Source organism: Hyaloscypha bicolor (genome assembly GCF_002865645.1).
Source record: "Hyaloscypha bicolor E unplaced genomic scaffold K444scaffold_87, whole genome shotgun sequence".
NCBI lineage: Eukaryota > Fungi > Ascomycota > Leotiomycetes > Helotiales > Hyaloscyphaceae > Hyaloscypha > Hyaloscypha bicolor.
Window position 1 is genome coordinate 2,648,119 of NW_020194589.1, and position 15,927 is coordinate 2,664,045.

At 48.7% G+C, this 15,927-nt stretch overlaps 5 protein-coding genes across 6 annotated transcripts; 4 read left to right on the top strand and 1 right to left on the bottom strand.

The window, feature by feature from the left end:
• Positions 1–4,346: 4,346 nt before the first annotated feature.
• K444DRAFT_664248 (uncharacterized protein) lies at positions 4,347–6,144 on the top strand (the record flags this gene model as incomplete). Of its 2 annotated transcripts, XM_024886938.1 has the most annotated exons (2): positions 4,347–4,727; positions 4,848–6,144. In XM_024886938.1, the coding sequence occupies 2 exons, from the start codon at positions 4,347–4,349 to the stop codon at positions 6,006–6,008; spliced, it is 1,542 nt and encodes a 513-aa protein (XP_024736010.1). In that variant the 3' UTR covers positions 6,009–6,144. The 2 variants fall into 2 exon arrangements, with proteins under 2 accessions (XP_024736010.1, XP_024736011.1); XM_024886939.1 differs by lacking the exon at positions 4,347–4,727 and having other exon boundaries at positions 5,604–6,144.
• Positions 6,145–7,360: 1,216 nt separating this feature from the next.
• K444DRAFT_653295 (S-adenosyl-L-methionine-dependent methyltransferase) lies at positions 7,361–8,247 on the top strand (the record flags this gene model as incomplete). The annotated part of the gene is made up of 2 exons (XM_024885869.1): positions 7,361–7,775; positions 7,877–8,247. The coding sequence occupies 2 exons, from the start codon at positions 7,361–7,363 to the stop codon at positions 8,245–8,247; spliced, it is 786 nt and encodes a 261-aa protein (XP_024736012.1).
• Positions 8,248–8,422: 175 nt separating this feature from the next.
• On the bottom strand, positions 8,423–10,529 carry K444DRAFT_531134 (glycosyltransferase family 90 protein; the record flags this gene model as incomplete). Its single annotated transcript, XM_024874959.1, has 3 exons — positions 8,423–8,596; positions 8,646–10,270; positions 10,346–10,529. The coding sequence occupies 3 exons, from the start codon at positions 10,527–10,529 to the stop codon at positions 8,423–8,425; spliced, it is 1,983 nt and encodes a 660-aa protein (XP_024736013.1).
• Positions 10,530–10,906: 377 nt separating this feature from the next.
• K444DRAFT_591181 (uncharacterized protein) lies at positions 10,907–12,190 on the top strand. Its single transcript, XM_024878177.1, has 2 exons — positions 10,907–11,247; positions 11,312–12,190. The coding sequence occupies exons 1-2, from the start codon at positions 10,934–10,936 to the stop codon at positions 11,898–11,900; spliced, it is 903 nt and encodes a 300-aa protein (XP_024736014.1). The 5' UTR covers positions 10,907–10,933; the 3' UTR covers positions 11,901–12,190.
• A 511-nt stretch (positions 12,191–12,701) lies between these two features.
• K444DRAFT_664252 (uncharacterized protein) lies at positions 12,702–15,414 on the top strand. Its single transcript, XM_024886940.1, has 5 exons — positions 12,702–13,286; positions 13,341–14,078; positions 14,128–14,267; positions 14,332–14,925; positions 14,975–15,414. Exons 1-5 carry the CDS (start codon positions 12,803–12,805, stop codon positions 15,182–15,184), a joined length of 2,166 nt encoding a protein of 721 aa, XP_024736015.1. The 5' UTR covers positions 12,702–12,802; the 3' UTR covers positions 15,185–15,414.
• The last annotated feature ends 513 nt before the right edge of the window (positions 15,415–15,927 follow it).

Sequence of the window (15,927 nt, forward strand, 5' to 3'; positions counted from 1 at the left end):
ATATAGACCAATTTCCGAGAAAACCCTGATGTGAAAATTAAGGAGTGTTTGGCGGCCATTTCCCAGGAGATCACATTAGCCATCTGAAACGGAAGCTTGAAGTTCTTCCCGTCCTTTGTCGGGGAAACTCCCAGTGAAACTTTAGTTATTTCTTTGTTATAATTCTTTATCGATTACAGCTTCACAGGTAGTCTTTCAGAAACATTGCTGACAATAGACTCGCCCCGAAGCAGCAATTACGAGTGTTGAGCGTCGTCCTGTCAAATTCCGACGGTCTCCCGGCTGCCGATCGCTTGAGACCAACCCCCCTTTTCAGGTCCGACCTTCTCGATTGAGGGTGAATCAGGACCTGCCGGACAAAAATTTGAAATCCTCTGCCACACTTCCAGAACACCACCATCGACCTCCAACGTCGTCATTTTCAGCCACACGGTAATGATCAGCCGTCTCCGAACACAAGAACGCTCTCCGTCAAGTAAATTCATTGATGAGCTGCGTAGATCTCACGATGAATCCATTGAACCTCAGAAACCATGACCGGACGTTCCTCCGCTCCTCCCGCAAAGTCCAACTCAACCAAGCTGGGCATTTTGCACCTTTGCGAACGCGAGACGCTCTCGAACTCCTGCTTGGGCCAGCCACTCGGCGCCAATGAAATTCGTAGTGGGGGATCTGCACGCACGGGATGCAGGTTTACGAAATGGCACACCCGCCGTCTTTTCAGGGTCTCGAGTTGATCCGCAACCAGCCGGGAGAGGTGGATCCAAGTGCGATATTGTCATAACTCCAGATGTTCGAGTTGGAGTGTGAGAAACTGTCACCGAAGCAGGTCCTCAAGTGAGTGACAAGGGAGTCTCGATCACATACGTGGCACACTGGCCACATCCCGCACTCTATGCACTCGACTGAATGTTTGCCGTTGAGGTTTGGGGATACCTCGGTATCTCCTTTGACCAGTAGCTTTCTCAACCACGTGAGCATTCAGGGGCAGAGCAAGGAGCCTCAGGGGTCATGGAGACTGTCCACCGTTGTAGCCATTTCATTATGAATCAGTGCGAGGTTAAGAAGTTGACAGCTCTTACCTCTCGCTCACTTTTGTAGCATCTAGACTATCTCAGAATTAATTCTTAGATCCTTATCGGAGCCTCTTTTGAATTCAGCTTCCCTTTCTTCTTCAGAGACTCCGGGGTCTCCAGACTTCCGCTCCCTTTGACCTACGACCAAGATGGCACGTCACAAAGCCACTGAGCTCAATATTGCATCAATAGGAATGCATCCTCGCTTCCGCTGGTCCTTGTGGAGGGAGCACTGTAGGCCTATGTTCAAGATCCTCGAGTCCTCCTTCGGCAGTTTCTAGTCACTTGGTTCCAACACTAGCCATTTCTCCTTGTGAGAAGCAACCTACAAGAAATTTCAGCCTCTCTTTCCACCATAAATTTTGTCTTTTTCAGGCTCTAGGTCATGGAGCTTGGTTGGCCCTTCTTATTCAGGAGCTTCACCCTTAACCGAGCCTCGCTAACGGCATTTTCAGCATCAAGATACGAACTTCAACTCCCAGCGCTCCTACTCTCTTTAATTTGCTGGACCAGCTTCATCTTTGCAAGGGCGCCCCACGTCTCAAGAGCTGAGCCCATTCACCTCTCAAATGGAGATCCTCTGAAACTATGCCAATCTTCCAGCGCATTTTCGATTCTACGACACAGCTGAATCCCACAACATTGGCCACAGTTCTCCTGCAAGATTTTTCCAGACTCGAGTCCACTCCGGTATTCCTTCCCTATTATTTCTCATTCCATTGCCAGATAGCTTATCACCTTGAAGCAGCATCCTTTTCCAATGCTACTTCAAGTCGCTGACCTCAATCCTTTAGGCCATCCAGTCCTGGATCAAGCTACTTATAGCCAAAATTCCCCTGCAAGACACAAACACATCTCCCCGTACAGAGCGTTCATCACATCTTGGCTTCTGGACAAGACAGTGGGTTCTTGCACCAAGCGATGCTCTTCAAACACAAACATATAACACTTCTTAATACAGAATCTCGTCGCAGTTTTGATTCTTTGATAATGCGGCGAGTCACTATCACAGGCCCGGCCTCCGTCTCGCCTGAAAAGGGGGGGGAAGAGAAGCCGTAGAAGTGGGCATGAGAACTAGCACTCAACCGGTGCGCCTTTGGCTCCTCATCTGATTTCTCAGCTGCAACGCACAAGCTTATTCTCTCTCTCTGTGTTTCCCGGTAGACTTCGTACCCTTTTGCCTCCGATGGTATGGTAGCATAGTTCTGCCTGTGTTGCTCAATCCCCTCGCCCTCTCCTGAGGCGGCCTCGGCCGGGTATCCAATGTCTGAGTCTATTCGAATACACGACTCTGGTCGATTGTAACCATGACATTCGCCTCACAGCCAAGATCCCTTCAAGAATCTATTCGACCGCACGACTCTCGTGGATTGTGACCAACCAGAGCTACCTCACATCTGAGACTTGTCACGAAGCTACTAGGCAACAGCACTCAAGTTTACTGGGGGAGCTAAGCAGGTCAGACCATCCATCACTTGGCGGGCGCCAGAATGCCACGATACCGTAAGACCAAACCGAGGCTCCGACTCCTCCCAACAGACTGCTTGGCTCCACTCTGTGCCGAACTATGAATCCGTATACTCGAAAGCCGCAAGGCATCAGACTCGGCGGTTGGAATTGCTGTTATACCTCGACAGAACACCGACCTCTCTCTCGCTTCTCATGGGTACCCACCCACCATACCAGACAGCCTCCCAAAAGGGCGTCCTTTATTACCTAGAACTTCGACTTTCTTTTCTTGAAACTGCCGTCATCTCTGCCTTCGATTAGTACTACAACCTCGAGTACTACGACCCACGCTCCCACCCCCTAAGTCTTCGATCTCTGCGATTCCTAAAGAGAGGTGTGAGTTGTACCCTTCCCGAGCTATTGCCTCGATTCTAAGAATTATGAGCTGTGCACCCTTCCTAGTTGTTTCTTCGAATCCAGGAGATGTTGTGGCCAAAAACGCCCTCCTAAATCGTTCTTTCATTTCCGCAGAATGTTTTGAGATGAGTTGCCTCCTAAGTCATACCTTCGATTTCTGGCAAACAAATCAGTGAGGGCTGATGCTGGTCGTTCCCTCGATTCCTGGAAATTGGTATAGGTGAGTACTAGCATGAGCCATTCCTTTGATTTTTAGTGAGCTGAGAATTGTTTATTAGCCTTAGTCGTTCCTTCGATTCCTGGACAAAGGTGTGAAAGCTCGCTAAAGGCTATATCGTTCTTTCGATTCCTAGAACAAGTCACAATAATCTTTTATCTGTTCGTCTATCGCTCCTTCGATTCTTGGATACGGAAGCGTGAATAGTACACTCGCCTAATTCCCCTTTTGAAACAAAGCAACGGCGGCTCAACTTCTCCTCTTCAACCTCAACAACATTTCTTCTCTAACTCCCGGCTTTCAATCTCCACCTTTGCCTCCCCATGGTTCCTTAGCAGTCTAAGACAGCTACTGCTCTTTTCTTTCCATTGTTCCTTGGCAACCTGGAACAACTCCTTCTTTCTCTGCAGCTAAGTCTTCACCACCGTCTCGGAGTACGAACAAATGAGTGTTCATCACCACCGTCTTGGAGTTGCAGCAACAAAGAGTTTACTAAAAGGCTTGCTTGTTACTGTAACTTGCATGTGCCAAATTCAATTGCAGTTGCTAGATTTTCCCAACTCACATCCAGTCTCAAAACTGTAGATGTCATTGAGCCATCGACATCCCTCTTGGCTTCCAAACAACCAAGTTCTTCACAGTTCAGTGACCAATCTAGCAACTAAGGCAACAATACTAGGAGTTGAGTGTTTTATCACCTCCTTGCTATTACAACAACTTAGTGGAATTAGTCTTTCCTGGCCGCTTGTCTCTCGACCACTAAGTCTTTTCCACAAGCTTTCCTTTGCCAACAATTTGCATCTGCCAATTCCAATCTCGTCGACCAGCTTTTTCAATTCACACCCAAATTCTGAGAATTGAGAAGTCTTTTGAGTCATCGATACTTCTCGTTACTTCCCAACTGAGCTCTTCATAGATCAATAATCAAACCGGCACTCAAACAAGCAACTCCAATAGCCGAGTTTTATTACCGCTCACCTTGCAACACCTTATCGTTCTCACTGGCTTCCTTCAGAAATAACTGGCCTAAGCCTGTACTACCGGCTCTCCTTCCTAATTCACACCCAGTCTTGAATCGGTGAATTTGCTCTATGCGTCATTGACGTACCTCCTTGCTCTCCAACCGAACTCTCAACGATTCAATTACCAAACTAACTACCACATCAACAAGTCCTCAGCACAACAACATGGCAGACCTACCCTCCGACGTACTCGCACCCCGAAGATCCCCCCGCACCATCAACAAGCTTTGCAATGGAGTTCAAATGAAGACCCGGAATGAAGATGGAGACCTTGCCATCCTGTCTTGCCGTGATACCGGTCTCCTCCTGGCTCTGGCACATTGCAGCGGCTGGTCTGCCGACCGCATCAAGCTGAAGATCAAGAAGGTTAGTGGCATCGAATTCAAGCCCGAAGACATTTGGAGCTTTCACTGGCGTTGGGTCATGGACCGAGGCAATGGAGCTTTATGTCGCAAGGATATTGAAGCCATGTTGTGGGTGCTGAAGGAGTATGGCATCACTGTATCGGAACGTGGCAACAAGCCTTTGCACACAACAGAGCAACCCGTAAGTCACTGTCTGGTTCATTATCCCTATCCTTCTTGCAAATTGTCAATAATCAGCCTCTTCCTCGTTGTCTATAGGCACTTAATACATTGTGGACATGCACTGACAGGTAGATAATAGATTTCTGCGTCTTTCAGGAAGGTGTGGACACCGAAATCCCAAGATGTATTGCCACTATGCAAAGGCTTCAATGAGTCAGCTCGGCGTCAAACCAAGGATTACCTGCACAGCAAGCCACTTTCCTTCCTTGGCCAGTTTTCTCCAATGGAAGAGGGGTTAACGATGCAATTCGGCACAACCATTCAAAGGATCATGAGAGAAACATTAGCAGAGTGGGCTGCAGCGATACAAGTTATCATGAAAGAGACAGCTCCATACAAATCTTTGAAAGACCGAGAATCTGTCATTATGATCATGGAGCACCTCTGTAATTTCCACCAGAAGTACGAAGAAGTCTATGGCTTAATGGAGGAGACCACCACATTCGGCAAGGTCAAAGGAAACGCAGTGCATATCCAAAGCACAGGCTACGGTGTCAAAGTCCTCTGCGGACTTCTGATGGCTGATCGTCTGCACGTCATTGATAAAATCCGAAAGGAAGAGCGAGAGCGAGTTTGCTTCGAGCGGATGGACAACTCCGACCTTCCTGCGGATGGCAAGAATTGCAATATTTGCCAAGACCCCCTTGATACCGAGACACCAGAGGGAACCTCAGAGCAGGGCCTCAAGCTCATCATCTGCTGCCAACAGGTCATCGGCGAGACTTGTCTAAAGGAATGGCTCGCACGATCCAGTCCGAGCATCCGGAAGAATTGCCCCAACTGCAGATTCGACTTCCCGGTGTGCTTCCTGGTGAAACTGTTCGGCGAAGGATACCAGATGGAGGTGGATTCCGAGGAAGGAGGAGATGATTTGGAGGATACCATTGTCGTTGAGCAGCCGAGGGAGGTCATTAATCTCCTCAGCCCGTCTCGGGATCAGTCACCAGAGCCGCTGGGACCTGAGGCTTCGCGACTCGAGCGGTCACTGGCACCATCGCCAGCTGTTGAGATTCCCGATCCGACGTTTATTACAAGCCGGTCGCTGTCGCCGTCGCCGGCTCTAATTGCTGCTGGTTACCGTCCTGCCGTCGGACCCCCTAGCATGCTGGGAGCTGTGTTCTTGAACCCCGTCCATACGCACATTCCTCGGGGAGCGGACGGTACGCCGGATTTTGGTAATGCTTGGAATTTTGGTGGTCCGCAGGTGGAGCGAGCGGATGATTTTATGATGGAGGGATGAGTTGTCATTGTGTTGCCGTGTCGTTAGGTCACCGGTTTGCCAGGTGCTGTGTCGCTGAGTTGATGGGTAGGCGCCTGGGTTTGATTGGCAAGCTTTGTTTCATTGTACTTAGATACCCCGGGTGATTGCTGCGTTGGATCTTCGTTGGTTTATTAAAAGCAGTGGATTTGTTAGTGATGCTTTAGACGTAGAGAGTTGAATAGACCGTTGATCATACCATTTGAATGTCCCGTTTTGTCTTGGAACAATGAAGCGAAGTGATGGGAAGTGAATGTGCCACTTGTTGTTTGAACATTGAAGGTGAGGTTGAGCTTGAAGAAGAGGTGATTGTCTTGCTTAGTACTTGAACAATGGTGTGAGATTGGAATTGGATGTCCCACATATTCTGGAACAATGTGCGATAGCTAAGAGGAATGTCCCACAAATGCTTGTATGATTAATTGTGGTGGTTGAGGGCAAATGTACCACATATGCTGGAATGCTGGAACAATGTACGATGAAGACGAGTAAAAGTCTCACTTGGCATGGAGCAATGGGGTAGCGAATGTCCAGGCTGGCTGGGAATATTCATCTTGGGGAAGAATGTATCGTACCGAAGCGTACTTGAACATTCGACTCTTCAATGCCTTTATTGTACTAATTGTGAATGAACATTCAGCGTAATGACCACAGTACGGATTCCCACCGGCCCTCCGCTCGAGGCCACAGGCCACAGGCTCCGGTCCCGAATTGCACAACTTCTTCAGTTTCCTGATGACCAATGCATCAAAACGTAAGGCTAAATGCATCCTGAGCTTACATCTAATAAAGGCCGGAGACTTTTATTCCCTTCAAAGGGTCCCAAGTCCCTTTCACCCCGGAAAGTCTCCGGTCACGTGCTACCACTTTCCCTTCGGGAACTTACACGGAGGCATTACCATACGGCCTCAAATGTTACATAAACACATTCAAACCTTCTCAAATCCGATAACATGCTATCCGAGCACTTTCCAAATCTCAAGTCACCCAAAATCTTAACACAGTTGACAAGTGTCGGTTCACCTGTAACGCGTAGCGCTGTCACGTAATCGTGGAATGCTAGTTGCGTTTATCGGTGGTTGGGTTGATTCTTGAAGAAGGGAGGGCAGTATCGTGGTATTAATGACTGCTCCCCTAAATCTGCTAAGCCTAATTGGGACTAGCCTACCGGTAGAGTCACGCATGCGACGCGAGGTCACATGACCCTCAAGACAATAGCCGTAGCTACAACCATAGCTGTACCAACAACAAGAAAATCACTAACAATGGCAACTGCTTCTGCATCAAAAGGTTCATCAATCTTCCACAGTACATACAGTAATAACTATGATAAGATGGCCGGCAACTCTACTCTATCTATCGCCAAGCTTGCTCTCACTGACCACCTCTTCACCTCCTTCCCAATCACTCCTTCCTCTTACATTCTTGACAACGCATGTGGAACAGGAATCGTCACCTCTCTCATCAAAAGTCAACACCCGGATGTCCGTATCCTCGGCACGGATCTTGCTCCAGGCATGATTGAGACTTTCAGAGCGAAAGCTCGAAAGGAGGGATGGGAAAACGTTGAGACTAAGGTCGTTGATTCCAGGGAACTGGAAGGCGTGGAGGACGGGGTGTTCAGTCACGTGGTGACGAACTTCGGGCTCACGCCTGGCACTGAAGATACGTCTGGGCCGCAGAAGATTGCCAAGGAGATTTGGAGGGTCTTGGGGGACGGAGGTGTTGCTGTTGTTACGACTTGGGCTCGTATGATACCCTTTTCATTGGGGGTTTGTGAGCCATGCTCCAACAACTATAGTTGTTCGAGAATGAGACTGAGAGGGTGAAGCTCTACTGACAGTAGATAGAACGAAATTTCGCGGGCCCTCTAGAAGCAGCGGCTCTTCGTATCCGTCCCACTGAGAAACCCTACTCCTGGGATGTTCCCGAAGAATGGGCCCGAGGCTCCTGGCTCATGAAACGGCTGGAGGATGCGGGATTCGGGAACCGCGTCACTGTGAAGAGAGTCGAGGGGCGGATGGAAGCTGGGAGTTTGGAGAAGTTGGTGGATAATTTGATGGGTGTGAAGGATATGTTTTATAAAGGGTACAGTGAGGAGGAACTTGCGAGGTTGACGGGTGTGCTGAAGGAGGAAGTGAAGGAACTCGAAGCTTATGATGAGAGGGAAGGGAGTGTGGGAGTAGAGATGGTTGCTTGGGTTGGATTTGCTTGGAAGTAGACTCCTTGAGGCTAAACGTAACTTTGGTGATACTCGACGGCCATTTGATATCAAGGAGCATAGAAAAATTCGTAGAAAATTCTGAACATTGGAAATGTTTCATTCCACGGCTACTGTACAATGAATAAGTACAACACCAGTATGACGACCCCAAACGCCACGCTTTCAACACTAATCATGTGTACCCTTCCTTTCCGTCGTGTCCGGCGTTGATGCCACCATTGGACAAACTTACGGAATTTTTTGCATCGTATTTATCAAGCTCGCTTCCATCCCCTGAATAGCCGATTCTGTCTCTGTTATCATCGATAATTCTTGCATACTCTATCATCAAGCGGTAAAGATAAATCTGTCAGCGAGTTAGTCATGGAACTATTGTTTCAAGGTGGGCTTGTTACCTCAATATCCTCGTTCCTCAGCACCTTCGCTGCCCATTCCCTCCCTTGCCGTCCCAGTTTCCTGGCCTCAAAGTCATGCCTCGGAACGTAAGGAATGTCACTGTTTCCTGCATCTGAAGGGGACCCCAGGCCGATGAAATATGTCAAAAGACTATAAATCTCATCGAAACGGTTGTCTAGAGGAACAAAATGCCTCCAGGGGATGATTCGCGAGTCATGCCATTCCCTGAATATTGTTGCCTTGATGCCCAAGCTCCTGCTCTGGACGAAGGCACGCCACCTTCCTGAAAATGAGTGACCATCAACATCAACAACGTATTTTGATCTGAATTGTTCACTCAGAGTAGTCATTTTCTTGTAGGTCCAGATACTGTCATAGAAAGAACAATCCGGGACACAGGATGCAGGCTCCGTGAAGCCAACATCAGTGTGATCCAAGGCAAACTTGCTGGCGTTGAAGTGTTTGAAGTTTCGGTAATTTCCTTGATGATCAGGGTCTTCGTTCATAATTCGAATGTCTTTATCGGAAATTACAGTGCCGTTCAAGAGCCGGACGAGTCGTTGGCGGTGCATCCTCTCCCAATTGTCGGCGGTGTTAGTTCCTCCTGATGTTACGCCTCTCCAAATTATGGTCTCCTTTTTATCGTCCCACGGATAGTCAGATTTACCATCGTAGGTATAGCGTTCGTCGTCTCTGTAATACATGTTTGCTGGGAATAGAATATCGTTGTTGACGTTGACCTTGCATTCTCCGAAAATTGGGAGAAGAGACTTGCTGGCTACTACGCTGCTTGGAGCAAATAGAAAACCATGCTTGTCCTCAATCTCAGGTCCAATAGTGCACAGGTCAGAAGAGCGATTGAAGTTGGTCACGAAACCACCGTTGGGATCCTTATATAGCGCCTCCGCCGAGGTCAAGGTGGACTTCCTGTCTCTAGCATGAGATTCTGGGGGGCATCCAGCCTTCGCAATGTCCATGTACTGCTTCCCATGAGCCGGGAAAAAGTTCGGGTCCGTGATGATTGGATTTGGGTCATCAACCTTGTAAAATCCAGTCATGTTTGTGGTCCATTCAGCAGCAGCATCAGGATATATCTGCCTAGTTGTAGCTTCTTTCTTCAATAGAACCTGCAGATCCTCCCAAGGTACAACGAGCCGAGGTTGATCCAAGCGATTCATGGCAATATCCATGTCTGGCAATTTGTCCACGAACGGCTTCAGCATTTCTACCAACGTCTCTGCCCGCCAGTTTGCTCTGGTTGTATTCCAAAATTTCCCGTCTCTTATGAATATTCCTGATATGCCATTTTGTTCTTCTTCATGCATGTGCGCGGCCAGAGATCGAATGACAGACGGTTCGACTCCCCAGAAAGGCCGCAGATCATCCATGATTTGAGCGAAATCATCGACGTTGTGGACATTGCGCTCCCTGGCAAACTTGTACCAATCTCTGAACCCTGGCGGCGGATTTCTCCCATATTTCCTCCTATACTTTGAAACGGTTTCTTTAAAAGTCATGGACCTCTCCTCTTCGTATGCTTGCCATTTCTCATCGGCCTCCTTCATGTACCCAACAATCGGATGGTTATCATTGACAGCTGCGTGATCTTCAAAATTTCCAGGATCTACATCCGTCGAAGGGGGTTCGGGACGCTGGCAGACAATGTCAGTGTGTTTCTAGGACCACTCTGAGGATCAACTTGCGTTGGGATCTGGGGGCACATTTTGTCCTGTTTCCTTCTCCTGCCCTGGAATAGGTATGCTTTTTATAGTTTCCCGCACATCGGTCCCGGACAGTAAGAAAATATTCGTAAGAAGAACGATGAAAGCTACAGCGGTCAAGAGGAGGAAAAGTCTCCGCACTCCGCGGTCAAAAGCCACCATGGCGACCCGCGGTGGGAACTCAGCACGTCTCTATAAGCGTGAAGAGCATTATTAGAAGAAATAGTATACAGAAAGGGCGTCCATTGATCGCGCGTGCCGGTGTATTGCATGCGCGCTCGATGTCGAGATGTTGAGAATTGAAAAGTGTCCCTTGATGCCTCGACAGCAATCGGTCCCTATTTTTCTAGATCAGCCAGGCTTCACAAGGCCTAGCGTCATGCTGTCCTGTCGAAGCTCATCTCGGCAGCCCCTGTCCCAAGCGAATGTGCGCTGATTTGCTGAAAGCCAAGCTCACGCCACTAGCCGCTTTACTTCTGTTCTCGGGAACAAAAGCAGCGTCGTCTCCAACCTTTCTCGAGTTGTATCGATGGAATTTAGCACATCAGCGGGAAGTCAACACAATCATGCCTCCGCGATTACCGGCGCTCACGGCGCACTGCCGGGCCTGCCGGGCAGTGCCAGCCGCTACAACATCATTGGGATCGTTTCTGCTTCCGTTCATGCAGGCTCGAAGTGCATCCATTCTAGCAACATTGTCAGATAATCCAGGGGCCTACAACAAACGCATTCGACGTGGTCGTGGTCCCTCTTCAGGAAAAGGAAAGACATCCGGACGTGGCCACAAGGGTCAGAAGCAGCATGGAAAGGTTCCAGCGAGATTTCAAGGTGGTCAGACGCCGCAGGAGATTGTTCATGGAAAACGGGGATTTGAGAACCAGTGAGAGCCCTACAATCCTCTGGCATCGAGAAATCTGGATAACCAATAGCTAACGCAATTACAGTTTTTCTGTTGATATGTCACCCATCAACCTGGACCGAATACAATCCTGGATCGATCAAGGTCGGCTTGATCCTACACGACCCATTACCTTGAAGGAGCTGGTAGAATCACGCTGTCTTCACGGTATCAAGGACGGCGTGAAGGTGTTGGCTCGGGGCAAGGAGGAACTCAAGACCCCAATCAATATCTTGGTTTCACGAGCATCTGCAACTGCCATTCAAGCAATTGAGTCTGTTGGAGGCACCGTTACAACGAGATTCTACACCAAAAAGTCGATCAAGAGACTGCTGAAAGGCGAATCGGAATCGAGCTTCACGCCTCTTGCTATGACGCCCCCTAGCACTGGGGAGTCCCCAATACTTGGGGCTGTGGCGGCTTCAGCATCACCCTTTTCATACCGGTTGCCAGATCCAACTAGTCGTAAAGATATGGAGTACTACAGAGATGAAGCGCATAGAGGCTATTTGAGCCATTTAGTGGAGGAAGGACAGGGCCCTAGTTTGTTCTTTAAGACACCAGGCACTGGAAAGAAGCGGAGGGCGAAGAAGGCCAAGGGAGCAGCATTATCGGGGGAGAATAAGCTTTGGTAGATAGTTCAGTGGCTATCAGGTGTATTATAGGATTCCATGTGTTCAAATAAACTAGCTGTACAAAGATGCGTCGATCGGCATCCTTCACAATCTTTGGGCTTTCACTGCATCTGAGCAAATAAGAATTTGAGCAGTTTGAGCATCTGGGAATTTTGAACGTCTCGGCATTGAACAGTATTTGCATGATTGGAAGGCAAAAATGTAACTTTAGGAACCAAGAGCCAATTTGGTAAGACGAAGTGTGTCTTGGGTCGACCAGCATTAACTGCAGCCACAGAATGTGAATAGAGGAAGGAGAATCTTCTTTCCCATTCTTGAGTGATCTAATAAACCCTACCCTTGAGGGTATTTTAAATTCTTTTCTATTGATCTTTGTTGAGCAACCGATGACTTTGCCTCTACCAGGATCGTCACGTTTGACATTTTGTTGCACGACTTTCTACAGTCAGTGGGGCTGGAACCCTACGAAGAAGTTTCCAAGCTTGTCAAGGTAACCTCGCAGTGAATGATTGTAGATCCCTCATCTTCTTGTTGTAAAATTGGAATCGATCGGAGACGTACAGTTCTACATTTAATGCACTGGAGATAGTGAATTATAGCCAGGTTTTTCTAAGAATAGAGCAAAACAATATTTGCCGCTTTTAAAGAAACTCCGGGTACTCAAGATGCTCGCCAGTTTTAAGTTTCCATAGATGAGGGGATTCCCAGCCATTCCAGCATTAATTGACAGGGGTCTGGCTGTTGCCGCTAAAGCAAGCCTGGAGCTTCGCCTCGCGCAACGGAGCTTCCAACTCATCCTCGGTCTGATTGGGATTGCCAAACGTATGCGGCATTCCCAGTAATTGCATTGTGATTGCACATATATTCCAAATAGATACTACTCAGTGGTAACCTCTTTCGCCATGTCGTTATTTGGAGATGAGGATTCTGTTCCTTCAGCGCCAGCTTCCAAGTCCCGACTCTCCCTCTTTGACGATGAACCAAGTCCAGCTCTCGGATCGAAGTCTTCCCTGTTCGCAGACGACGATAGTGCCCCAGGTCCATCGCCTTGGGGTCTGCCAACTCCGAAGAAAGCTGCACGAGGAGATGTGATCAAGAATCTGCTTCCAGCATCAGACGTACCTGATAGCTACATTGATACTTTCGACGACATGATCAAGGCGGGAGATGGCCTCGGGGGAAGGATAACTGCCGCCGGAGCTACAAAGTTCTTGAGTACCGCCAAACTAGGTGCTGATGAGCAGAGCCGTATCGTGAGCATTGTCAGTTCTGGTGGACAGCTCTCCGATCTCAGCAGAAACGAATTCAATGTATTTCTCGCATTGATTGGGCTAGCGCAGGAGCATGAAGATATTACTCTGGATGGCGTTGATGAGAGACGAAGAAGTCGGTGCTTTTTCTGGACTGAGACCTGCAGGACCAATGCTAACAGAGCTGCAGATTTACCAGTACCAAAGCTTCCAAGTCTGTCAACAACCTCTGCAGCATTCGCTAGAGCATCGGAACTTGCTGCAAAGCCTCCCCAGCGACCGATAACCCCTCCTCCAGCTCCCGCATCTGTTTCGCCCCCAAAAGCTCGTACGATGAGGAAAGTCTCACTCGAATTCCCGGAAGCGGACCCCTGGGGAAGTCCAGCTATGCACAGAGGTCACAATCACGATTCGAGCCCACCGAAGATGAACGGGACAGCAAGGGAACCAAGTAATGGAATTCGTGAGCCGGTCAGGACTACAAGTACTTTCACAACTACATCGACAGAAGGTTCGAACGGCGCCTCCAATCAGGCGTCTGAAAGTATAGCTTCCCCTCCAGTAGCGGGTGTCTGGGGCTCATACGACGGGGACTCAAGCGCACCCTTCCCGAACCCAGGCGAATCTGTAGTTGGAGGTGGTGGATTTGGTGGCGGTGGAGGAGATCGTCCTACATCAAACCCTCCCGTCAGGTCCTTTGGTGGTGGACAGGTGACGATTGGAGGAGTGGAAGAGGTTGTGACAGTTACCTTGCTGCCGGAAAAGGAGGGAATGTTCATGTTTCAACACCATAATTACCAAGTCTCAAGTCCCCGGCGAGGAAGCAAGGTTGTCAGGAGATTTAGCGACTTTGTATGGCTCCTGGAATGCCTACTAAAGAGATACCCATTTCGACAATTACCTCTTCTGCCGCCAAAGAGAGTAGGAGGTATGGAGTCTGACCTATTTGGACTACGAATTCTGCTGACAGTGGATAGTCAATGGAAATCACCTCGCTGCTGACAGCACTTTCATTGAGAAGCGGAGAAGAGGGCTCGCTCGATTCTCCAATTCGCTTGTCAGACACCCTGTGCTGGGCCAAGAACAACTCGTTATCATGTTCTTGACTGTTCCAACCGTAAGCTTCAATTCCGAGCCCGAGTTAGATACACTCTGGCTAAGTTCAAGCTAATTAGTACCAGGAGCTTGCTGTGTGGCGTAAGCAAGCCACGATCTCGGTTCAAGAGGAGTTTGTAGGGAGACCATTACCTCCAGGATTGGAGGATTCTCTCTCCCCTACCTTGAATGAGCTGTTTGAGACGAGTCGAACTGGCATTCGGCGTTCTGCCGAGATTTACATTAACTTGTGTAATCTGATGGATCGACTTGCAAAGCGCCATGAAGGTCTCGCTGCCGATCAATTGCGCTTGTCGCTCTCATTAGAGGCATTGACGGATGCATCGCAGGATACATATGCAACAGACACGAATGATGTTCCACTACTGAATGAAGGTCTCCACGCTACAGCTAAGCATCTTTCTAATAGCCAAAGCCTTTTGCAAGACGAGGCTAGAGCGTGGGATCAAGGCGTTTTGGAAGATCTGAAGAGGCAAAGAGATGCCTTAGTCAGTATGAGAGAGATGTTCGATCGTCGAGACCGATATGATAAGGACAACATTCCATATCTAGAGCGAAGGATACAGACCAATGAAGCTAAGCTTGTGGCAATTCGGGCGAAACCAGAGGGCTTGGTAAAGCCAGGGGAGATTGAGAAAGTCACCGAGGCTATAATTAAGGCAAGTCAAACGATCTTCAGGCCAAATCTCAATGCTAATATGCTTCCAGGACAAGGAATCTATCGTCGCCCAGCATGCCCGGGGAGTCTTCATCAAGGAGTGCACACGAGACGAACTCATTTATTTCCAGTCGACTCAATATCATGTGAGCCGATGGAATCAGGACTGGGCGCAAGAGAGAGTCAAATATTCGGAACTGCAGGCCGATAATTGGAAACAGTTGCAGGAAGAGCTTGAGAGCATGCCCTTGGGCGACTAAGTTGACGCTGGAAAGCCTAATTTCTCTTTGTACATTTCCGGTTGTACTATGCTTCATGATTGAGCGGCATTGATTCAGGGTAGTCTAGGGCCTCATATGGGCTTTTGTATGTATACACTTGAGGGAGTAGCTCCGGAACAGAGGTGAATACTTGAGGTCTCTCTCGAGCGCTAATGGGAAGCAAGCTGCCCGTGTTCCGACTATTCATCGAGAACTGAATGTGATGCTCCAAATAATCCTCCACAACATCGCCCTAATTCTAAGGACAAATATACAAAAGTGGAGAAAGTTCACAATTCAAATTCAAAGCGGCATCGAATTTGAATTTGATTCTACGCAGGCGTAATACCCGAGACTGCCTCGACTGCTTACCCCTCCGGCCTCCCCTCTCGACCCCTGTCAAGCCCAGCCTCGCTTGTGATAATGAAGAAGGCTATCGAACTCCGCGACACATTTGAACGGCAATGCGACCATCTTCAAGTTCACCTTCTTTCCCCACCACCGCCGAAGACCACCATCCTGCTGCGGCAGCGACATCGCCAGCATGGCTTCGAAATCTGCCCAGAAGAACTTGACCAGCCAGTTCATGTCGATCACTGGTGTCAACGAGAAGTTAGCGCAAAGGGTAAGGTTCCTGCCTGGTGTCTGGCATCTGCCAAATGGACAGAACCATGGCTGACAGCTCCTTCCTCGACAGTTGCTTAAGGGATCTAACTGGAAGCTGGAGCAAGCTTGTGACAGGT